At 46.6% G+C, this 24,774-nt stretch overlaps 1 protein-coding gene across 1 annotated transcript in view; it reads left to right on the top strand.

Annotated features, from left to right (window-relative positions):
* Positions 1-2,741: 2,741 nt before the first annotated feature.
* FKBP9 (FKBP prolyl isomerase 9) overlaps positions 2,742-24,774 on the top strand; it is a 39,318-nt gene continuing 17,285 nt past the window's right edge. The window contains exons 1-2 of the mRNA XM_077269290.1: positions 2,742-3,086; positions 22,816-22,961. Coding sequence (XP_077125405.1) covers positions 2,830-3,086; positions 22,816-22,961 — 403 coding nt within the window. The 5' untranslated portion in view covers positions 2,742-2,829. The remainder of the gene's footprint in view (positions 3,087-22,815; positions 22,962-24,774) is intronic.

The following is a 24,774-nucleotide window of genomic DNA, read 5'->3' as shown; positions in this document are numbered from 1 at the left end:
AACTTGGTCCACGCTACATTGGTCCTTTTGAGATTCTGAGTCGAGTCAACGATGTCGCCTACAAGCTGAGATTACCAGCCTCGCTCCGTATTCCCAATACCTTCCATGTATCTCTGCTCAAACCCGCTATCTTCAACCACTTCCATCCTTCGACCAGTGTCCCTCCTCAACCTATCAGTGCCGACAACATATTTGAGTTGAGGGATATTTTAGCTTTGAAAAAGGTCCGTGGGAGGGATTTTTTCTTAATTGATTGGAAGGGTTTTGGTCCTGAGGAGAGGTCATGGGAGCCTTTGGAGAATATTAATGCTCCTCGTATTCTTAACAAATTTATTTCCAGTCTGAGTAAAGGGGGTGTAAGGAGGGGGATACTGTTAGAATTCAGCCTGATCACCTCCGCCGCGTCAGTTCCGGGTCCCGGCGCTCCAGCTGCTCCCCTGTCACCGCGACGTCTGTTCCTCCTGCTGCTGCGCGTCCCCGTCACTCTGCTTCCGGCTCCTGGCGCACTCAGGCTCAGTCCTACCCTACTGCCGGTGTCTTGCTCTCCCAGGGGTCCGGTGTCTGCGCAGGCACTCTGGGCTCTTCAGAAGGCGCAGGCGCACCTCCTCCATTTCTCCTTCCTGTGTAAGTCATGGTCGGTGATTCCCTGCAGCCAATCCGGGTAAGACCCCTGCTATAAGAGGCAGTCCTTCCTGCATGTTGGTGCCTGATTGTAACATAGCTTTGCTTGTGCGTCTGGCCCATACGCTCTCCCTGTGCTCAGTGTCTTGTATTTCGATACTCTGGGCCTTGCTTCGTCTAGTCCGCTTTCGTCCTAGTACTCTATAGTTCCATCTACCCTGTTTTCGTGTCCATTTCCTCCATACTTACCTTACTCATCCTTTCTTCCCGCAGCTTCCTCCGTCCTGGCTCTCCTGCTCTGGTCTGACATCCGTCTTCCTGGTCCATCGTTAGTACCTCCTTCCTGGTTCCTTCTGTTCTTGGGCCTCTGTCCTACCGCTTCTCCTTCTTCTGAGCTGTCCCTCTTGGTACTCCACCGTGGTTTAGTGACCTCTGGGCTTGCCCCTGACGGTCCCTATATAGGGGTCGGTGCATCTTTAGGTCCGCTCGCCCAGGGGTAGGTCTTTCCACGGTCCAGAGGGTCCACTCTCGTTCCTCTTTTCCGTTCGCTACAATATGGGGTCCATTATATTGTATGGACCACTATGTGGTGCCCATAATACTGTATGGAGCACTATGCGGTGCTCATAACACTGTATGGAGGACTAAGTGGTGCTCATAATACTGTATGGAGCACTATGTGGTGCTCATAATACTGTACGGAGAACTATATGGTGCCCATAATACTGTATGGAAGACTATACTGTCTAGTCTAAAATGAAAAGTCAGCAAGACCCAAAGTTTTTTTCCACAGAACATAGCCCAGAGAACCACAGCACCTCTGATTCATAGTATAGGATTCATTAGACCAGGAAACTTTTTTCCATAGTACCATGGTCCAGTTCTGACAACCATGTGCCCATTACAGGTACTCTCAGTGGTGAACAAGGATCAGCATGGGTACTCTGACCTGTCTGCGCCTACATAGCAAGCTGCAAAGCCCTTTGTGACACCTATCGAAGCCAGCATTAAAGGGATCTGTAACATTGTACGTGGAGAACAACCTGCGTATAGCATGGTACAGAGAAGGAACAGTGTCATATACATTTTTGTCAGCAATAAACTTGCATCTTATTCATCATATCCCTGGTGTTTGTATGCAGATGAGTCCAGTGGACGGTCCTACTAATGATTGACGGCTATCTCTGCATTCAGTCATAGAGGGAAGGCTGTCAGTCACTGAATAGGCCCACCCACTGGACTCATGCGTACAAACACCATGGAATTCAATGTATAAGTTTTACTGAAACTTCTCATAGACACCTGTACATCAATCTGATCTCCTCCTCCCGCTCTATAACATCCTGTCTGCAAACCAGACCCCATTTTCAGCATGACAGGTCGCCTCAAACTTCTTTGGCCGTTTACTTCTAGTATGAGAACGTTATAAGTTTATATCTGGAAGCCATGAACCGCTGTAAGGCTGAGCAGACCTGGGGGCTGAGCTCATGCCCTCTGGCCCAGGCTGACATGACAGCTGTGTGGGGGGCAACTGAGACAGTGTAGGGGAAGGCTGGCATGTCTCCCCTCCCCTCATACATGTCACTGCTGCCAACACATCAGCCACGTAGAATGAGTCTGCAGGGAGACCACCATAGTCCCAGTGCACAGCCCTGTGCCCACTGAGCACTCTCCTCAGACTCCTCCCCTCCTGTGCTCAGCGCTCTACTTCCCTCAGAGGGAGCTACAAGTTATAGAGGGACTGATCCCCCCCTCCTCTCCCTCTACATGGTCTCCTCCCACCATGATGTGTATGATGAGGGGCTTGTACGACCTGGAGAAAGGAGGGGGGTGTCCACGTTTACATATATCACTACTTGTCGCCCTCCGGCCGCGCACCGGTAAAGAAAAGTTCTGCACCACATGCAGTAATAAAAGTTATTCTTATGAGCCGTCTGTCAGTGCGGGGTGCCGGTGGGTACATGTAACCGGTGCCCGCATATCTCCCTGCCCGTACACGGCGCATACTCGTCGCCGAGCTGCCGCCCGTCCTGCCAGCCTGTGCCCGCGGCGCCGTGCCTGCAGGAGGGGCACCCTGCTCCCGGAGCCCTCCACATACTTTCCCTTACTAGCACCTCCCCCGCCCGCACTCCCATCCTCGCCCAGTGCTCAGCGCTCACCTCCTTCTCCCTCCTCTGCCCCCGCTGATACGCGGCGCTCCGTCACATCATGGGTGCCCGGCACAGAACCAGCCCTGCCGCCGCTCCACCGGGGATGCCGGTCAGCCGCTGGCCGGTCCTGGCCCTGCAGGCCGCCTTTCTAGTAAGTTTTGTGACTTGTAATGACGCCCCGCCGGTGCCCGGGGACCAGCTGCACATAGACAGGACCTCGGTGCCCGAGCTGTGCCCGCGCACTGTCCAGGAGGGAGACTTCGTGCGGTACCACTACCATGGCACCTTTCCGGATGGCACAAAGTTCGATTCCAGGTAAGTGTCAGTAATAACAGATTGTATGATGACTGAGGAGGGGCATGGTAAGAGGGGGCATGGTACAGAGGGGGCATGGTACAGAGGGGCATGGTACAGAGGGGGCATGGTACAGGGGCATGGTACAGAGGGGGCATGGTACAGAGGGGCATGGTACAGAGGGGGCATGGTACAGAGGGGCATGGTACAGAGGGGGCATGGTACAGAGGGGGCATGGTACAGAGGGGCATGGTACAGAGGGGGCATGGTACAGAGGGGCATGGTACAGAGGGGGCATGGTACAGAGGGGGCATGGTACAGAGGGGGCATGGTACAGAGGGGGCATGGTACAGAGGGGCATGGTACAGAGGGGGCATGGTACAGAGGGGGCATGGTACAGAGGGGGCATTACTGCTATCTACACACAAATCGTCATCCATCCAATCATCTAGCCATCCATACAATCAACCACGCATCATCCATCCATCGTTTCATGCATCCCCATTCATTTATTGCATTGGTCATTTTGTTGCCACCTCTGCACCAAGATTTGCCAAGTTGTGGCTGCAGCCATCACAACTCTTTGATTCGGTGAGGTTCTACCTGCAATGGGATATAGACTTTTATTATTTTCCTGGGTGAGTGCTGCGGGTCCGGCCCAGGAATCACTAATGCAAAAACTGTTGCAACTAACTAAATCTTTTTATGACAGTTTTTTTGGGTAAAATAAAACCTTTGATGAATTGGGGCCCAAAGGAATAAGGTGCAAATAGTAAAGCCATTAAAAAGGAGAAAATTCCGCCAGAAAACTGGAGAAATAACAATGATGAAGTGGGGCCTTAATGTGAAGTGCCCGAGGCTAAGGTGCACCTAATTTATTAGGAGTCCGTGCAGGATTATGAAATGTATAAATTTAAAGGGGTTTGCCACTACTTGACAATCCCTTCTCAATCCATATGTTTCCCCCTTTTAAAATAACACGTATACTGGCCTCCAGTGCCGGCGCTGGCCCAGTGGTTTTGGCACTGCGTGTCCCAGCGATCGCGTAACAGTGTGACGTCAGGAGAACCCTGTGGTCAATCAGCGTCCTCTCTCTCCGACTATGGGAAATACGGAGGAGGGTGCTGCTACGTCCGTAGGCGTCCGAGTAATGTGCAACTCAGTTAATTTACGTGCCATAATTTATGGCAAATTCAGTGGTAAATTATGCTTACTAGAGAATTTGCAAGAACGGTGAAAAATTGAAATATGAAACAAATCATTATTTTACATCTTATGGAAAGGTGTAAGATGTCATGTCATGCTGTGCATGCCCGAGTTATTCTATGGCCACAACAGCGGTGTGGGGGGCAGAAGTCACAGCATGTATGAATAGTCCCTTACACCTATGGGGCCTGCAGGCCACTTACCAATCGGAGAAACGTCACTGCTTTGGAGGTTGGAAGCACAATTCTGCATTCACACAAAATGCAGGTCCTTTTTGCAACTAGTACTATGCATAGGTGCCGAGAAGATCGGGAACATAATTACTCCATCTTCTCCATTGTCTGAGTCTGCGGATGCCAGACTGCAGTCGGATCACATTCAAGTGCAGTCCAATGTTTTACACTCCCCCATAGACCTGCATGGGTGTGCATGGGCTGATTATTGGATGCGCTTGCGGCGTGCTGTGATTGTTCTCTCATCCCGAAACGGCATGAGAAAGTAAACGCTGATCTGCACTGCCCCATAGTATAACACTGGGCCCAGAGCTAAGCGATAAACCATCAGATAGCCCTCGGACGTGTATACGCCAGTGTGAGCGAGCCCTAATCGTGAGTATATCGTATGCAGCATGAGTTACAGGAGTTGTCAGTGTCCATGGCAGAGGTGGGCACCACGTACATGGCCTGTGAACTTCATGCTACATCTCTGGGTGATGGTTTTTGTGATTCTCATACACTAAATATAAGTGTTATCCAGCAGCGCTCTAATGCAAGTATATTGTAGGCACATATAAATCACATTAGGCCCAATTAATGAAAACGATCACAACTCTAGCATATATATTCCAAGCTCCCGCCTCCACTTTTCCATGTACTCCTCATGTCACAGTCCTCGGTTTTTTTCAGTAATGTGCTGTAAATCCATAAAATGTATCCAGCATGTGCCACATTTTCTGTGGAAGCAAACAGAGGACCTTCTCCAGCTCAGATCAGAGTGACCTGCAGTGATGCGTTGTGTAAGGTTCGGTAAGGCTACGTTCACATTTGCGTTGTGCGCCGCTGCGTCGGCGACGCAACGCACAACGCAAACAAAACCGCAACAAAACGCACGCTAAAACGCTGCGTTTTGCGACGCATGCGTCCTTTTTTGCTGAAAGTTGGACGCAAAAAAAATGCAACTTGTTGCGTTCTCTGCGCCCAACGCTTGCGGCCATGCGTCGCAAAACGCAGCACAACGCATGTCCATGCGCCCCCATGTTAAATATAGGGGCGCATGACGCATGCGGCGATGCTGCGGCGCCCGACGCTGCGGCACCGAACGCTAATGTGAACGTAGACTAAGTTCAGCGGATTCCCCTCCATAAAACATTTCTTATCATTTGTGCTAATTTGTCAGCAACGCTAGTTATGTGTGTGTCTTAATACCGAACACAAGAGCTGAAGATCAGCAGCAGCTTTATTCCTCTGGTCTCAATTAGGGGCAAGCTGAAACATGACTCCCAAGGATTGTCCACGTCCCCACATTTGCCTGTGAGTTACAGGCAGTCGGATGCGAGGGAATGGCTTTTGCAGAGGCTGCCTGGAATATCAGTTAAGACGTTTTTCCCAACATTTTAATAGGCCTGGTCGGCTTACAAGAAAGTTGTTAAGTCATAATTAAGAAGGCTTTTAGCACAGATGTCCTATAGTTCTTCACTCCTAATTCTCCACTATGGTTTCTTTATGCTTTTCCCTTGTAGATCTATAATGCAGACTAGAAAACAACTGCAGTAAAGTTTGTCTGTAGAACTGGAGACCAAATCCCGACAAGCTTCTTTATAATGATTATAAAACAGTGCTAAACAGAACCTAGGGAGTTAATTGAGCCTACAATTACTCGCCTCCAACATATTGGCAAAATATGTAAATATAAACAATCATATTCCTCCAAAAAATGTCTTTATTGAAAAACAAACAAAGCGTAATTCAAACAACAGCAAAATCTATAAAAATATAGCGAAAAGCACTACTACTTGGACAACTCCTTCCCATCACTGTGAAAAAAAAGTCTGATTCTGTCCAAAAAAGTCGGATGAGTGTAATGTGATTTTCATGCAAGTACAATACGATTTTTAACACCTAGCACCCGATTTACATGCAAATGCAATCCTATTGTAATGTGAATTTTACATGAGCTTATTTCTTTATGTAGTTTACACCGAGATTTCCAAGGAAATTTTCTTTGAGATATACAGTACTGACCAAAAGTTTGGACACACCTTCTCATTTAAAGATTTTTCAGTATTTTCATGACTATGAAAATAGTACATCCACACTGAAGGCATCAAAACTATGAATTAACACATGTGGAATTATATATTTAACAAAAAAGTGTGAAACAACTGAAAATATGTCTTATATTCTAGGTTCTTCAAAGTAGCCACCTTTTGCTTTGATGACTGCTTTGCACACTCTTGGCATTCTCTTGATGAGCTTCAAGAGGTAGTCACCGGAAATGGTCTTCCAACAATCTTGAAAGAGTTCCCAGAGATGCTTAGCACTTGTTGGCCCTTTTGCCTTCACTCTGCGGTCCAGCTCACCCCAAACCATCTCGATTGGGTTCAGGTCTGGTGACTCTGGAGGTCAGGTCATCTGGCGTAGCACCCCATCACTCTCCTTCTTGGTCAAATAGCCCTTACACAGCCTGGAGGTGTGGTTCGGGTCATTGTCCTGTTGAAAAATAAATGATGGTCCAACTAAACACAAACCGGATGGAACAGCATGCCGCTGCAAGATGCTGTGGTAGCCATGCTGGTTCAGTATGCCTTCAATTTTGAATAAATCCCCAACAGTGTCACCAGCAAAGCACCCCCACACCATCATACCTCCTCCTCCATGCTTCCCCGTGGGAACCAGGCATGTAGAGTCCATCCGTTCACCTTTTCTGCGTCGCACAAAGAAACGGTGGTTGGAACCAAAGATCTCAAATTTGGACTCATCAGAGCAAAGCACAGATTTCCACTGGTCTAATGTCCATTCCTTGTGTTCTTTAGCCCAACAAGTGTCTTCTGCTTGTTTCCTGTCCTTAGCAGTGGTTTCATAGCAGCTATTTTACCATGAAGGCCTGCTGCACAAAGTCTCCTCTTAACAGTTGTTGTAGAGATGTGTCTGCTGCTAGAACTCTGTGTGGCATTGACCTGGTCTCTAATCTGAGCTGCTGTTAACCTGCGATTTCTGAGGCTGGTGACTCGGATAAGCTTATCCTCAGAAGCAGAGGTGACTCTAGGTCTTCCTTTCCTGGGGCGGTCCTCATGTGAGCCAGTTTCTTTGTAGCGGTTGATGGTTTTTTCAACTGCACTTGTGGACACTTTCAAAGTTTTCCCAATTTTTTGGACTGACTGACCTTCATTTCTTAAAGTAATGATGGCCACTCATTTTTCTTTACTTAGCTGCTTTTTTCTTGCCATAATACAAATTCTAACAGTCTATTCAGTAGGAATATCAGCTGTGTATCCACCAGACTTCCGCACAACACAACTGATGGTCCCAACCCCATTTATAAGGCAAGAAATCCCACTTATTAAACCTGACAGGGCACACCTGTGAAGTGAAAACCATTTCCGGTGACTATCTCTTGAAGCTCATCAAGAGAATGCCAAGAGTGTGCAAAGCAGTCATCAAAGCAAAAGGTGGCTACTTTGAAGAACCTAGAATATAAGACATATTTTCAGTTGTTTCACACTTTTTTGTTAAATATATAATTCCACATGTGTTAATTCATAGTTTTGATGCCTTCAGTGTGGATGTACTATTTTCATAGTCATGAAAATACTGAAAAATCTTTAAATGAGAAGGTGTATCCAAACTTTTGGTCTGTACTGTGTATATATATATATATATAGAGAGAGAGAGAGAGAGATACAGAGAGATATATACAAAAATATATATATATATATAAATATGTGAATGAAATATATAATCGGTGTTTTGTGTCTGTAGTGTACTGTACATGTTTTTTTTTAGTAAATAAATTCGTTTTGGGAAAAAAATGGTGTGGGATCCCCCAACATTTTATTAACCCGCAGAGGGAAAGCGTACAGTTGGGGGCCTATGTTTATAGCCTGGGAAGAGGGTAATACCCATGGAGCTTCCCAGGCTATTAATATAAGCTCACAGCCTCACAGCTGTATACTTAGCCTTTACTGGTTATTAAAATGGGGACCCCCCACAAAATAATGGCATAGGGTCCCCCTATAATTAATAACCAGCAAAAGATAGGCAGACAGCTGTGGGCTGATATTAATAGCCTAGGATATCGGCCTCCTCCCAGACTAGAAACATCTGCTCTCATCTGCCCCAGAAATGGCACATCCATAAGATGTGCCAATTCTGGCACTTAGCCTCACTCTTCCCACATGCCCTGGTGCGGTGGCAAGTGGGTTGAAAGTTGGGGGTGTTGATGTCAGCTTTGTATTGCCAGGTGACATCAAGGCCAGAGGTCAGTCCCATTACTAATCCCATACTAATATTGTATAAAAAACACATCCAGAATAAAGTACTTTAATTGAAAAAAATGACACAGACTCCTCTAATGAATGTAAATTTACCAAAGACACGTATACTCACGTCAATGCCCAGTCCACTGAAGCCAATGTCTCCTGTAACAGAATTAAAATAATAAGAAACAATATTCCTTACCTGTCCGCCGAGAAGATAATCCATTTGTCCCGCGATGCGTCTAGCTCTGTTACATCTAGATGACAGGCTGCATTGTTTCGTTATTCAACTATACAGTGTGCCATCCAACAGAGACGCTGAACTGTGCTTTCTTGCTCAGCTCAGTTCCTCGCAGTGAACTCCTTTCACCTCACTGATGTCAGGGCGAGGGTGAGAAAGTTCACACTCTCACTGTGCTGTCAGAAATATCCTGCCATTTCACAGACAATGAACTCAGTTCAAGTCACTGATGTCAGCGCAAGCTCCGTGGGAAAAGTGATAACGGTGTTTGCACTGATGTCAGTGAGTTGAAATGAGCTGCTGCTCTGTCAACAATATGTCACCCAAGTCAAGCGAATTACTGGCAGAAGTAGTCCGTGACCATTCTGAGCGGGCAGAGTTCCGTACAGGACAGGCAGGTAGTTAGCAACTAGCTGCCTATAAGTTTTTAGCCACATAGGAAAAAAATAACCAAAGTCATGTATAACCCCTTTAAATACTGTAGTCCCGAGTAAAATAAAAAAGCTTATACTCATCTCCCGCACAGGAGCCGTTCCAGCAATTATCACCCACTCCTGGTATTGGCTTACAGATGCTGAGGTAAAATACTGACCAAATACTGAATGTGTTAATGTGGCCTAACAGAGGTATTCTCGAAGCATTGCTTCAAGTTATGCTGAAAAGACACACTTTTGTGACATATAAAACACAATGAAAGCAATCCTGTTTTTATACAAACATGTGACTGACGAGTAAAGCAGCATGGTGTGAAACAAGCCGCCTCTCAAACCACTGCAATTTCCCAGAGGTGTAGATTACATGTGTGCTAAGTCTCTGCCACATCTCACCCCAATAGAGCCCAGCAGCATCTTTGTGCAGCCACGTTCATCTGATAGAGCTGGGTTTCACCTGAAAATTATGCTAATCAGTAGGCCAACATTTCGGATTTTAAAATAATTTTCACAGTGGTGTTATAAAGTATTCTAATTTACTGAGACAATGACTTTTGCATTTTCATTGGCTGTAAGCCAGAATCATCAACATTAACAGAAATAAACATGTGAAATAGATCACTCTGTTTGTAATGACTCTATATAATATTTGAGTTTCACTTTTTGTATTGAAGAACTGAAATAAATTAACTTATTGATGATATTCTAATTTTTGGAGAAGCACCTGTAGCTCTCAGCATGTCTGCTGACACCATAGTACGGTTACGGTGGCTTGCCTTTAGGCCAGGCTGTCGGGTAGCATGCTTGTCTTCTGAATAATAATGTAGTGCTACTACAAATGTACATTTCTTCAGAGTCAGGGTGTTACAGGGATTTGACTTTTTTATAGCTTCATAAAAAGATGGATTTCCTAAATCTCTCCAGATTTACAAACGGACTTAATCTGTCACAAATAATAATAATAATAATTTTATTTATATAGCGCCAACATATTCCGCAGCGCTTTACAAATTATAGAGGGGACTTGTACAGACAATAGACATTACAGCATAACAGAAATCACAGTTCAAAATAGATACCAGGAGGAATGAGGGCCCTGCTGCCAAGCTTACAATCTATGAGGAAAAGGGGAGACACGAGAGGTGGATGGTAACAATTGCTTTAGTTTTTCAGACCAGCTATAGTGTAAGGCTTTGGTGTTCATGTAAAGCTGCATGAACCAGTTCACTGCCTAAGTATGTAGCAGTACAGACACAAAGGGCTATTAACTGTATTAGGGCTGTCCCACACGTCCAGATAATTCCGGTACCGGAATAAATCGGTACCGGAGTTATCCGTGTCCGTGTGCCTGGGAACTCACGTAGGCCATACGTGCGGCACACGTGTGCCGCCCGTATGGCGAGTGGGTACCACACGGAGCGTGTGGTACCCACGCGTGTGGTACCCTGCATCGTGCTGAAGCCGCGATTCATATGTTCCCTGCAGCAGCGTTTGCTGCAGAGAAAATATGAATAATAGTGTTTAAAATAAAGATCTATGTGTCCGCCGCCCTCCCACCCCCTGTGCGCCCCCCCCGCTGTTCTGAAAATACTTACCCGCCTCCCTCGCTGCTTCCTGGTCTGGCCGCGGCTTCTAGTATATGCGGTCACGTGGGGCCGATCATTTACAGTCATGAATATGTGGCTCCACCTCCCATAGGGGCGGAGCCGACTATTCATGATTGTAAATGAGCGGCCCCACGTGACCGCATACAGTAGGAGGCGCGGGGCAGAGAGGAAGGAGTGACAGCCAATGTGGGAGCGGGTGAGTATTTTCAGGACAGCGGGGGGTCGCACAGGGGGTGGGGGGGGGGCGGCGGACACATAGATCTTTATTTTAAACACTATTATTCATATTTTCTCTGCAGCAAAGGCTGCTGCAGGGAACATATGAATCGCGGCTTCAGCACCATGTGGGGGGGACAGCGCTTACTGTAGCGCTGTCTCCTGCACGCACACGGACCCCAGACGGAGAAGGTCCATGTGTGGTCTGTGTTTTACACGGACCCATTGACTCTATTGGGTCCGTGTAATACGTGCGCTCCCACGAACACTGACATGTCTCCGTGTTTGGCACACGGAGACACGGTCCGCAAAAAATCAATGACATCTGAACAGATGCATTGATTTTTATGGGTCTACGTGTGTCAGTGTCTCCGGTACGTGAGGAAACTGTCACCTCACGTACCGGAGCCACTGATGTGTGAAACCGGCCTAAAGTGTATGAGAACATGATGCGGGGAACCTGATCATGGTTTAAGTAAGTTTTTTTTTTTTTAAATGGGCCACACAGGGGTAGTTAGGTTAATGCGTTGAGGCAGTAGGCCAATCTGAACAAATGAGTTTTTAGGGCACGCTTAAAACTGTGGGGATTGGGGATTAATCGTAATTAACCTGGGTAGTGCATTCCAAAGAATCGGCGCAGCACGTGTAAAGTCTTGGAGACGGGAGTGGGAGGTTCTGATTGAGGATGCTAACCTGAGGTCATTAGCGGAGCGGAAGGCACGGGTAGGGTGGTAGACTCAGACCAGAGAGGAGATGTAGGGTGGTGCTGAGCCATGGAGAGCTTTGTGGATGAGGGTAGTAGTTTTGTACTGGATTCTGGAGTGGATGGGTAGCCAGTGTAATGAATGGCACAAGGTAGAGGCATCGGTGTAACGGTTGGTGAGGAATATGATCCTGGCAGCAACATTCAAGACAGATTGGAGCGGGCAGAGTTTGGTAAGAGGGAGGCCGATTAGTAGAGAGTTACAATAGTCCAGACGAGAATGAATAAGTGAAACAGTAAGTTTTTGCAGAGTCGAAAGTAAGAAAAGGTTGGATTCTAGAAATGTTTTTGAGATGCAGATAAGAAGAGCGAGCCAGTGATCAGATGTGGGGGGTGAATGAAAGCTCGGAGTCAAGTATGACCCCAAGGCAGCGGGCATGTTGCTTTGGAGTAATGGTGGAACCGCACGGAGATGGCAATGTCAGGCAAAGGTAGGTTAGTAGAGGAAGAAAACACGAGGAGTTCAGTTTTTGACAGGTTCAGTTTCAGATAGAGGGAGGACATGATGTTATAGACAGCGGTAAGACAATCACTGGTGTTTTCTAAAAAGGTCGGCGTGATAACAGGAGCAGAAGTGTATAATTGGGTGTCATCAGCACAGAGATGGTACTGGAAACCAAATCTACTGATTGTTTGTCCAATAGGGGCGGTATACAAAGAGAAGAGGAGGGGGCCTAGGACTGATCCTTGAGGAACCCCTACAGTAAGGGGAAGGTGAGAGGAGGAGGAACCAGCAAAAGATACAGTGAAGGATCGGTCAGAGAGATAGGAGGAGAACTAGGAGAGAACGGTGTCCTTGAGGCCGATGGAGCGGAGCATAGTGAGGAGGAGCTGATGATCCACAGTGTCGAATGCTGCGGAGAGATCCAAGAGAATTAGCATGGAGTAGTGACCATTAGATTTAGCTGTTAGTAGGTCATTAGAGACTTTAGTGAGGGCAGTTTCAGTAGAGTGTAAAGAGCGGAAACCAGATTGAAGAGGGTCGAGAAGAGAGTTATCTGAGAGATAGAGAGAAGTGGAAGGGAGTGGACCAGGCATTCGAGGAGTTTAGAGATGAGTATGTCCAAAGACATACTGATAGGGAATTTAGATTGTGAGCCCCGTCGGGGACAGTGATGATAATGTGTGCAAACTGTAAAGCGCTGCGTAATATGTTAGCGCTATATAAGAATAAAGATTATTATTATTATTATTAACCCTTTCGCGACATGCGCCGTACATGTACTGCGCATGTCGGGTCCCCTGCTTTGATGTGCGCTCCGGCGGTGAGCGCACATCAAAGTCGCGACATGTCAGCTGTTTTGTACAGCTGACATGTGCACGCAATAGCGGCGGGTGAAATCGCTATTCACCCGCCGCTATTAACCTGCTAAATGCCGCTGTCAAACGCAGACAGCGGCATTTAACTACCGCATCCGGCCGTGCGACCGGAAATGACGTCATCGCCGACCCCCGTCACATGATCGGGGGTCGGCGATGCATCAGGAAGGTAACCATAGAGGTCCTTGAGACCTCTATGGTTACTGATCGCTGGTAGCTGTGAGCGCCCCCCTGTGGTCGGCGCTCACAGCACACCTGCATTTGAGCTACATAACAGCGATCTGATGATCGCTGTTATGTAGCAGAGCCGATCGGGCTGTGCCTGCTTCTAGCCTCCCATGGAGGCTATTGAAGCATGGCAAAAGTGAAAAAAAAAAGTTTTTCAAAATGTGAAAAAAATATTAAAAATATAAAAGTTTAAATCACCCCCCTTTCGCCCCATCCTAAATAAAACAATTAAAAAAAAAAAAAACCTACACATATTTGGTATCCCCGCGTTCAGAATCGCCCGATCTATCAATTAAAAAAAAGCATTAACCTGATCGCTAAACAGCGTAGCAAGAAAAAAATCCGAAACGCCAGAATTACGTTTTTTTGGTCGCCGCGACATTGCGTTAAAATGCAATAACGGGCGATCAAAAGAACGCATCTGCGCCGAAATGGGATCATTAAAAACATCAGCTCGGCACGCAAAAAATAAGCCCTCACGCGACCCCAGATCACGAAAAATAGAGACGCTACGAGTATCGGAAAACGGCATTTTTTTTTTTTTTTTAAGCAAAGTTTGGAATTTGTTTTCACCACTTGGATAAAAAATAACCTAGACATGTTAGGTGTCTATGAACTCGTAATGACCTAGAGAATCATAATGGCAGGTTAGTTTTAGCATTTAGTGAACCTAACAAAAAAGCCAAACAAAAAACAAGTGTGGGATTGCACTTTTTTTGCAATTTCACCACACTTGGAATTTTTTTCCCGTTTTCTAGTACACGACATGGTAAAACCAATGATGTCGTTCAAAAGTACAACTCGTCCCGCAAAAAATAAGCCCTCACATGGCCATATTGACGGAAAAATAAAAAAGTTACGGCTCTGGGAAGGAGGGGAGCGAAAAACAAAAACACAAAAACGAAAAAGGGCCGCGGCATGAAGGGGTTAAGGGAAGATTAGAGACAGGTCTATAATTAGCGGCACAGTTTTGATCGAGGGATGGTTTTTTAAGTAATGGATGTATGATGGCATGCTTAAATGAGGAGGGAAAAATACCGGAAGAGATAGAAAGGTTGAATATTTTTGTTAGGTGAGAGGTGACAGCCGGGGAAAGGGACTGGAGGAGATGTGACGGAATAGGGTCACTGGTGCAAGTGGTTGGGCGAGAAGATGCAAGGAGCCTGATTACTTCTACTTCTGTAACTGGTTCAAAGAGCGTGAACTAGATGCAGTGGGGGAGGGAGGACAGTGCATGGTATGAAGGGATTGGGAGATAATTTACTGTTGAATGTGGTCAATTTTTTCTTTGAAGTAATTGGCCAGATCGTTAGCGCGGAGATCCGTGATTGGAGCCTGCACTCTTGGGTTGAGTAGGGACTGGAAAGTGTCAAAGAGACGTTTAGGGTTTTTGGACATCGAGGTGATGAGGGTGTTGAAATAGGTTTGTTTGGAGAGGTAAAGGGCAGAGTTGTATGTTTTTAGCATGAACTTATAATGGATGAAATCTTCGGGTAGATTAGATTTTCTCCACAGACGTTCGGCACACCTGGAGCACCGCCGCAGGAAACGTGTTTGCAGCGTGTGCCACGGTTGTCGGAGTCTGTGCCGAGTTTTTCTATGTATTGGAGGTGCAGCTTCATCCAGGGCACTTTGCAGGGTTTCATTGTAATGCTTCAGAGCAGAATCAGGACATGAGATGGAGGAGATTGGGGCCAATGAGGACTGCAAGTTGTTCATAAGTTTCTGGGTGTTAATGGCCTGTATGTTTCTATAAGTGTGGAAAGTGGGGGTGACCTGAGCGGGATGGCAGTTCTTGATAGAGATTGAAAGAAGGTTGTGGTCAGATAGCGGGAGAGGGGAGTTTGTGAAATCATCCACTGAGCAAAGCCGGGAGAAGAGCAAGTCGAGGGAGTTTCCATCTTCATGCATTGGAGAGTTAGTATGCTGCGAGAGGCCGAAAGAGGAGGTTAGAGATAAAAGGTGAGAAGCAGATGGGGAGAGGGGAGAAGCAATGGGGATGTTGAAATCACCCATGATGAGGGTGGGGGTGTCACAGGAGAGAAAGTGTGGAAGCCAGGTGGCAAAATGATCCAGGAACTGATGAGAGGGGCCAGGAGGACGATATAACACCGCCACTCGCATGGAGAAGGGGATATAGAGTCTGACAGCATGGACCTAAAAGGAAGGGAATACAAGTGAGGGTACTTGGGGGATAACTTGGAAGGTACATTTGGGTGAAAGGAGCAGACCAACGCCTCCACCTGCTCTGTTGTCCGATCTTGGGGTATGAGAAAAGTGTAGTCCACCATATGAAAGAGCAGCAGCAGCTGTGGTGTCTGACTGCTGGATCCAGGTTTCAGTAAGAGCCAGGAGATTAAGAGAATTAGGAAGAAGTCATGTATGAAGGAGAGTTTATTACACACAGAGCGAGAATTCCAAAGGGCACAATTGAAAGAGACAGAAGGCATGCAGGGAAAATTAATAAGGTTAGAGGGGTTTCTGAGTGTAGCAGTTGGGAGGTTTGACTTGCTATAACATGGGGGGCCGGGGTTGGAAGAGATGTCTCCAGCGACTAGGAGAAGGAGGATAGAAAGAGTGAGCAGATGGTTAAGTGATTTGTGAGAGCGTCTCTTGTGTTGGATGGTGGGACTGAATGGATCTGCGCTGTTAAGCAGTGTGAACAGAGCATGAGTGCTATACATAGGAGAGGCAAGGACAGAGGGGCCGATATGGATGGAGTGTAAAGAGTTTATGCAAGGGCGGTGAATGTGAGTGAATGCAGCAGCCAGGATCTAGATTATACAAATACATATGGTGAGTATTTGTTCTGTTCCAAATGAATAGGGAATAGATTTAGATTGTCTTACCTGTCTCCTGCCCTGTCTAACTGCCATGTTATAAGTATAACTGCTAGTACTTAGAAAAAGTACTTTGAATAAATGTACACGAATAATAGTGCACGAATGCAAACCTGCACGAATGCGTACCCAAAGTATGTCTACATTTAGGGTATGTGCACACGTATTCTTGGCCACTGCGGATTTTTCCGCAGCAGATTTGATAAATCTGCCTGGGCAAAAACGCTGCGTTTTTGCTGCAGATTTATCGCGGATTTACCGCGGTTTTTCTGCGGTTTTCACTGCGGTTTTACAACTGCGGTTTTCCATAGGGGCAGCTGTAAAACCGCTGTGGAATCCGCAGAAAGAAGTGACATTCTGCGGAATGTAAACCGCTGCGTTTCCGCTCGTTTTTTTCCGCAGCATGTGCACAGCGTTTTTGGTTTCCCATATGTTTACATTGAACTGTAAACTCATGGGAAACTGCTGTGGACCCGCAGCTGCAGATCCAACATTTTCCGCAGCGTGTGCACATACCCTTATAGAAGGCTAGCTCTTAGGCCGGGATCACACATGCGAGAAATACGGCCGAGTCTCGCATGGTAAGGCTGCCGTCACACTAGCAGTATTTGGTCAGTATTTTTCATCAGTATGTGTAAGCCAAAACCAGGAGTGGAACAGTTAGAGGAAAAGTATAATAGAAACATATGCACCACTTCTGTATTTATCACCCACTCCTGGTTTTGGCTTACAAATACTGATGTAAAATACTGACCAAATACTGCTAGTGTGACGGCAGCCTAATACCCTGGCATTGCCGCCGTCACTCAGGAGCGGAGAGTGCGGCCGCATAGCAATACATGCGGCCGCAAGCTCCGCTCCAGAGAGACGGTGGCAATGCCGGGTATTACCATGCGAGACGTATTTCTCGCATGTGTGATCCCGGCCTTAGATCTCACTTTTTTTTTTTTTTCCCCTCTCCTTAGCAATCAATCTAACTCAGTAGAGACAGCAGTACACAATAAATGAAGTGAACAGATAAACAAATGTCCAGGTCTACATGCACAAATGGCTCTAGATTCTGGTGCAAAAAATTATAACTACGGTACATCACATAGCAGACAATACAGTATTTTGAAATAAAATGCACCAAAAAAAAAAAGTACCAAAGAAGTTTAATTGTGGGCTAATGTTTGCTCTTCTAGACCTTAGGGTATGTGTCCACGTGCAGGAAACGCTGCGTGTTTGACGCTGCGCAGAGCCGCAGCGTCAAACACGCAGCGTCCAGATGTTACAGCATAGTGGGGATTTTATCAAATCCCATCTCCACTATGCGTGGTAACACGCACCTGGCGGCCCTGCGATTCCGGACATGCTGCGCGTCTTTTAAGATCGCAGCATGTCCGTGTACCTTGCGGCGACGCTGTGCCGCCGCAAGCTATATCACAGGGCCCTATGTGTGGGGTGCGATGATGTCGGATGTGTGCAATGAACACATCCGGCAGCATCGCGTCACAGAAGGGGGCGGGGCTTAGGGCGGAGCTGGTTTGCCGCTCTGTCCAAACCGCCGGCTATCCTGAAGGTGGAAACATACCCTTAGGCCGGAGACACACTGGTGCGAGATACGGCCGAGTCTCGCTGGTTAAAAGCAAGCTGTGGCACCGGCACTCCGGAGCGGAGCGTGCGGCTCCATGTATTGCTATGCAGCTGCACGCTCCGCTCCGGAATGCCGGTGCCACAGCTTGCTTTTAACCAGCGAGACTCGGCCGTATCTCGCACCAGTGTGTCTCCGGCCTTACTCACATATTTGATTCCCTGCAATAAAAATTCTTTAACTCATGGGTCTCCATCTCGGCTGGGTATATGGGCATATAGGAAAAATTTGAATTTGAGGGGTCGCATTCTTTGAAGGACAAAGTGACATCTTTAGCGATACCATTTTTTTCTACACACCTTTTTAACATTTTAGCCATGTTTATTTTATTTTTTTAGAGCTTGGGTCGTTATGGATGTGATAACAAATGTGCTCTCATATTATAGTTATGTCTCCATATCCAGGTTTCCATATTGTAGTTATGTCCCCATCCATGTCTGCATATTGTAGTCATATCCCTATATCCAGGTCCCCATATTGTAGTTATGTCCCCATCCATGTCTGCATATTGTAGTCATATCCCCATATCCAGGTCCCCATATTGTAGTTATGTCCCCATCCAGGTCCCCATGTCGTAGTGATATCCCCATATCCAGGTCCCCATATTGTAGTTATGTCCCCATATCCAGGTCACCCTATTGTAGATATGCCCCATCCAGGTCCCTGTATTTAGATATGTCCCCTGTTATGCTGTTCTTCATGGACACATAAAAGAGAAAAAAGAAAAAAGATTTTCTCACCTGTCCTCTGTTCCCTCCGCTTCCTTACTGTACATGTGGCCGCAGGCACTGTAGACCCCTTGATGCTCGCGGCCCGATACAGGAGCCGCTATCGGCAGCACTTTTTTTTTATTTCAGTAGAGTGTATGCCCTTGGATGCACATTCAATTGAAATGTATTTCAGCTCAGAGACTCTCTGCACAGTAATACCAATGCAAGCTGCCGGCCAATCAGAGGCCAGCATGACAGTGATATCATACTCTGCTGCGGCGGCATGCCTATGTCAGCTGCTGGCCTCTGATTGGCCGGCGGCTGGCATAGGTATTGCTGTGCAGGGAATCTCTGGTCGGCAATACATTTCAATTGAATGTACCGTATGTCTAAGGAGGACGCACATTCATCTGAAATTAAATGCTGCCGTGGACCGGGCAGGGATCGCCAAGGGGTCTGCATTACCGGAGGGCTGCATGAAGCAGCCTCAGGGGTGGCAGGTGGCCCATGGGCCATGTGTGTGAAACCCCTGCTTTAACTGGTTAAGGAACAGAATGTACAGTATGTGACCATTAGCTACAAGAAGGCATTGAAGTCTATAGTGCCATATTATGGGTCTATACAACAAAGATGGCTGTGCTGCCGCAGAATATCATGGCTAAATGTGTGGGCAGCAGGAATGAAAGTTACCAGATGCAGAACAGCACTGTCTGACTGGTAGACACCGGCAGCTCCTTGGGGCCCAGATCGGCCTACGTGAACTTGTGGAGTATCGGGCTGCATGGTTAGCTCAGTGATTAACCAAAATCATAGGCAGCATCTGCATGGAGATCTCTTTGGGTTTACATGGATTCACCTGGGTACTCTGGTTTTCATTCCACGGTCAAAAAACTTACTGACAGGTCAATTTGTTATTTCAGTTCTGAGCCCCAATACAAGAACCATGCACGTGAGGACAATCCCTTTACAGTGCTGCCGAATATGTTGGCTCTACAATAAGATACATTAATTGTTACCATCAAGTGTATTCTGGCATTGTTGTGCAAGGCAAGCAAAGTAAACCATTTAATCAAAACATTCTGCAATCTTTCTTCATAGGGGAACTCACTAACCCACCTTGTTTTTTTGTGCAGATTTTGCAGTAGAATACATGTGTTAACATTTTAAAAACTCCATTCAAGTAAAGAAAACAATTCATTTGGAATGAGGTGCAAGCTGCAAGATGTGCGCAAACTGCAAAGGGCAAGCTGCAAGATGTGTGCAAACTGCAGAGGGCAAGCTGCAAGATGAGGGCATGCTGCAGAGGGCAAGCTGCAAGATGAGGGCATGCTGCAGAGGGCAAGCTGCAAGATGAGGGCATGCTGCAGAATGAGGGCAAGCTGCAGAGGGCATGCTGAAGAATGAGGGCAAACTGCAGAATGAGTGCAAGCTGCAAGATGAGGGCATGCTGCAGAGGGCAAGCTGCAAGATGTGCGCAAACTGCAGAGGGCAAGCTGCAAGATGAAGGCAAGCTGCAAGATGAGGGCAAGCTGCAGAGGGCAAGCTGCAAGATGAGGGCATGCTGCAGAGGGCAAGCTGCAATATGAGGGCAAGCTGCATATGTTCCAATTCACAATATGTCAGTTCTGTGACTGATTTTTCTCTGACTTTCAAAGTGAATTTTACCTTTTGCAAAGCATTGGATCAAATCTGCATAACAATCTTCAAGTAATATGTTAGGATTTCATAGGAGATTTTACTGCAGTTGTAGATGGGGGGGGGGGAGTCTAAAAAAAAATGTTCTGTAGGCACACAGATTTCCATAAGTGTAGTGCTTCCTGCAGTTTTCTGATTACTCCAGCAGATACAATGTGTTTTGGAAAGGCCATAAAACTGACTTTTGGCAACATAATCTAGACCACAAAGCCAATAAAACTCTTCACACTAATGATTTTCCATGGTCTTATCTACTGCTGTGTACATACAAGTATTGTGCATTTTTGTATCTGTAATCTGTTGAGACTGCTTCTAAATACTCACAATGATGGAACATTTAATGTTTCTGACACTTTCTTGATTGTGTATTGGTTCAGTAGGTAAATTAACCTTGTGAACATCCTTTGGGAGCAGGACTGATAACAGTCTTCTGTACTTTAGTTTTAAACATAATTATATTTTTCTGTACACTGTTTAATAAAAAGGACCGATCAGTTGCAAAAAAAGTTAAACAACTGTTAAAAATCTATGAGCCCCACTCAGAGCACCCGGGTCAAGAATTCAGTTTGGTGTCTCCCTTCCTGCCTCATGTGTCTCACATCCTGCCCCATGTGATCTCCCATCCTGCCCCATGTGATCTCCCATCCTGCCCCATGTGATTTCCCATCCTGCCCCATGTGATTTCCCATCCTGCCCCTTGTGATCTCCCAACCTGCCTCTTGTGATCTTCCATCCTGCCCCATATGATCTTCCATCCTGCACCATGTGATCTCCCTTCCTGCCCCATGTGATTTCCCATCCTGCACCATGTGATTTCCCATCCTGCCCCATGTGATCTCCCATCCTGCCCCATGTGATTTCCCATCCTGCCCCATGTGATTTCCCATCCTGCCCCTTGTGATCTCTCATCCTGCCTCTTGTGATCTCCCATCCTGCCCCATGTGATCTCCCATCCTGCCCCTTGTGATCTCCCATCCTGCCCCATGTGATTTACCATCCTGCCCCATGTGATCTCCCTTCCTGCGCCATGTGATCTCCCATCCTGCCCCTTGTGATCTCCCATCCTGCCTGATGTGATTTACCATTTTTCCCCATGTGATCTCCCATCCTGCCCCATGTGATCTACCATCCTGCCCCATGTGATCTCACATCCTGCTCCATGTGATCGTACATCCTGCCCCATGTGATCTCCCCTCCTGCCCCTTGTGATCTCCCATCCTGCCTCTTGTGATCTCCCATCCTGCCCCATGTGATTTACCATACTTCCCCATGTGATCTCCCTTCCTGCTCCATGTGATCTCCCTTCCTGCTCCATGCGATCTCCCATCCTGCCCCATGTGATTTACCATCCTGCCCCATGTGTTTTACCATCCTGCCCCATGTGATCTCCCTTCCTGCCCCGTGTGATCTCCCATCCTGCCCCATGTGATCTACCATCCTGCCCCATGTGATCTACCATCCTGCCCCTTGTGATCTCCCATCCTGCCCCATGTGATTTACCATCCTGCCCCATGTGACCTCCCATCCTGCCCCTTGTGATCTCCCATCCTGCTCCATGTGATCTCCCTTCCTGCTCCATGTGATCTCACATCCTGCCCCATGTGATTTACCATCCTGCCCCATGTGACCTCCCATCCTGCCCCTTGGGATCTCACATCCTGCCCCATGTGATTTACCATCCTGCCCCATGTGATCTTCCAGCCTGCCCCATGTGATCTCCCATCCTGCCCCATGTGATCTCCCATCCTGTCCCATGTGATCTCCCATCCTGTCCTTTGGGATTTCCCATCCTGCCTTATGTGATTTACCATTCTGTCCCATGTGAAACCAACACAGCTGGTGAATAGTTATGCTCACTAAAGTTTTCTGTTATTTTGTCCTACATGTTGTTTGCTTCAAAACAAAAATAAAACCAAATATTCACAGAGTTGTAAGCATGTTCTTTGCATGAACTGATGCAAACCCTCAACAAATAGTGAAATAGTGAAATTCCAGGTTGTGAGGTAGAAAAACACGAAAAATGGCAAGGGGGTGATTTGCTTGCAGTTCAATCTGTTGTTTCTTTAGAGTCTTCTCTTTTTTTTTTTCCTCTTTCCCAGATTCTGCCAATCACAGCTGAAAAGATATGGTAGTATCTGGGAGGGAGGGGTGAAAGTGCATGCCGCCGGAGAAGAATATGAAGAAATACCTGGTTGGACTGCAAGCAGAGATTTCACATATTGCGCTCCAAAAGCAACAAATCTGCAATGAAGTGATGCAGTGGAAACAGAAAAGAGCAGCAGAATCAGGAGAGCTCCGAGATTTTTTTTACAAAGTATTTAGCTCAATTCTCGGAGTGATTACGGGTTTAGTAATAACTCATCAATGAGAAATATTTTTTTTGCAGTTATGACCGGGGTACAACCTATAATGTCTTTGTGGGAAAAGGACAGATCATTGCAGGAATGGACAAAGCACTGATTGGCATGTGTGTAAATGAGAGGCGATTAGTAAAGATTCCACCCAGTCTGGCCTATGGGAGTACAGGAGTGGGTAAGTCACCTGACTGCATGATTTTCTTGGACAGAAAACTGTTCATTTCAAATTATAATTATGTCTATGTTACAAGATGCACGCAAAATACATTTCAGCTTTACAAATGCTTCTTAATTTGAACCTGTAATCAGGATTCTATATCAGAACCTAATTGCATGTATGTAAAGGTGCTTTAATGCTGATGAAATCCTTACCTTTCCTGTAGAAATCCATCTTGCTGTTGTGGGGCTCTTTCAGACGTCCATACACATCGGTCCTAGATCGGACCACAATGCACGGCCTGGCTGCGGCTCTCCCAACCCGAGCAAGACAGTCTTAGAGAAATACATGAAGTTGCCACGTTTGGGTCGGGATAGTCATGGCCAGTCCGTGCATTAGTGGTCCAATCTCGGACCGATATGCACGGACGTCTGAAGAAGTCTTTAAAGAAATCCATAGCTGAAATGGTATGCTAATGAACTGCAAGTGCAGTGGGCGGGCCCTGCACCTACAGCTCTCCTTTTCTGTATTTCCCCTCCCGCTGTCTGCCTCATGTCTCTTAATGATAGGTCACTGAAACATAAGGCAGGCAGCGGGCCAGGACTAGGGATAGAAGGCATAAGGGCTGTAATGTCCATGTAATGTTTCAGCTCTTTAGCATAGGCTGTGATCACACATGCGAGAATACGGCCGGGTCTCGCATGTTAATACCCGGCATTGCCGCTGTCACTCAGGAGCGGAGCGTGCGGCCGCATAGCAATACATGGAGCCGCACGCTACGCTCCTGAGTGACGGCGGCAATGCCGGGTATTAACATGCGAGACCCGGCCGTATTTCTCGCATGTGTGATCACGGCCATACAGTTTCAACTTTGGATTTTTTTAAAACGGCAAAACAAATTTCTACAAGCAAGTTAAGGATTTACTCAGCATTAGGCAATATTCATATGTTCAGTGTTTGGTCAGTATTTTATATCAGTATTAGAAAATCTGCAAGAAAAAAAGGCACCAAATCTGCATCGTGTGCGCACAGCTTAAAAGTAGCACGTCACCACTTACTGAACGTGTGAACGTGGCCTTGAAAAGCCTTTTCATACATACAATCAGTTTGGGGTATAAAATCCTGATGACAGGTTCTCTTTAACCCTTTCCTTTGCATGTGTAAGGAAGTGGCCGGTCCCGTCAGTTGCACCCTCTCTTTTTGCCGTGTGACCTCTGTGCACTTCCTATGTATATATGTTTTATGCCTTATTATGTTGAGCTGTGTTTGTCTGTTCTTAATGTAATGTACCTGCTGTATTTGTATTGTAATATGTATGTTGCCCCTTAAGACTGTCTAGTTAGGGACATCAACAGATAACAGGGGACAGGGCCAGCAGCAGTAAGGCTACGTGCACACGTTGCAGATTGGTGTGCGGATTTTTCCGCTCTGTTTTTGCAAAATCCGCAGGTAAACCGCACTACGGATTACCCTCGGATTTGACGCAGATTTACCGTGCTTTTTGTGCGGATTCCATCTGTGGTTTTACACCTGCAGATTCCTATTGAGCAGGTGTAAACCGTTGCGAAATCCGCACAAAGAATTGACATGATGCGGAAAAAACAATGCTGCGTTTCCGCATGTTTTTTCCACAGCATGTGCACTGCGGATTTTGTTTTCCATACGTTTACATGGTACTGTACACCGCATGGAAAACAGCTGCAGATCTGCAGGGTCAAATCTGCTGTGGATCCGCAGCCAAATCTGCAACGTGTGCACATAGCCTAAGGACTGCCAGAGACGTTGGACAGGGCAGACGTACATGGACACAGGGCATTTCCAGGACCGGAGA

The sequence above is a fragment of the Ranitomeya variabilis genome, chromosome 6, assembly GCF_051348905.1.
Source record: "Ranitomeya variabilis isolate aRanVar5 chromosome 6, aRanVar5.hap1, whole genome shotgun sequence".
Lineage (NCBI taxonomy): Eukaryota > Metazoa > Chordata > Amphibia > Anura > Dendrobatidae > Ranitomeya > Ranitomeya variabilis.
This window is presented reverse-complemented; position numbering and strand designations above follow the sequence as displayed.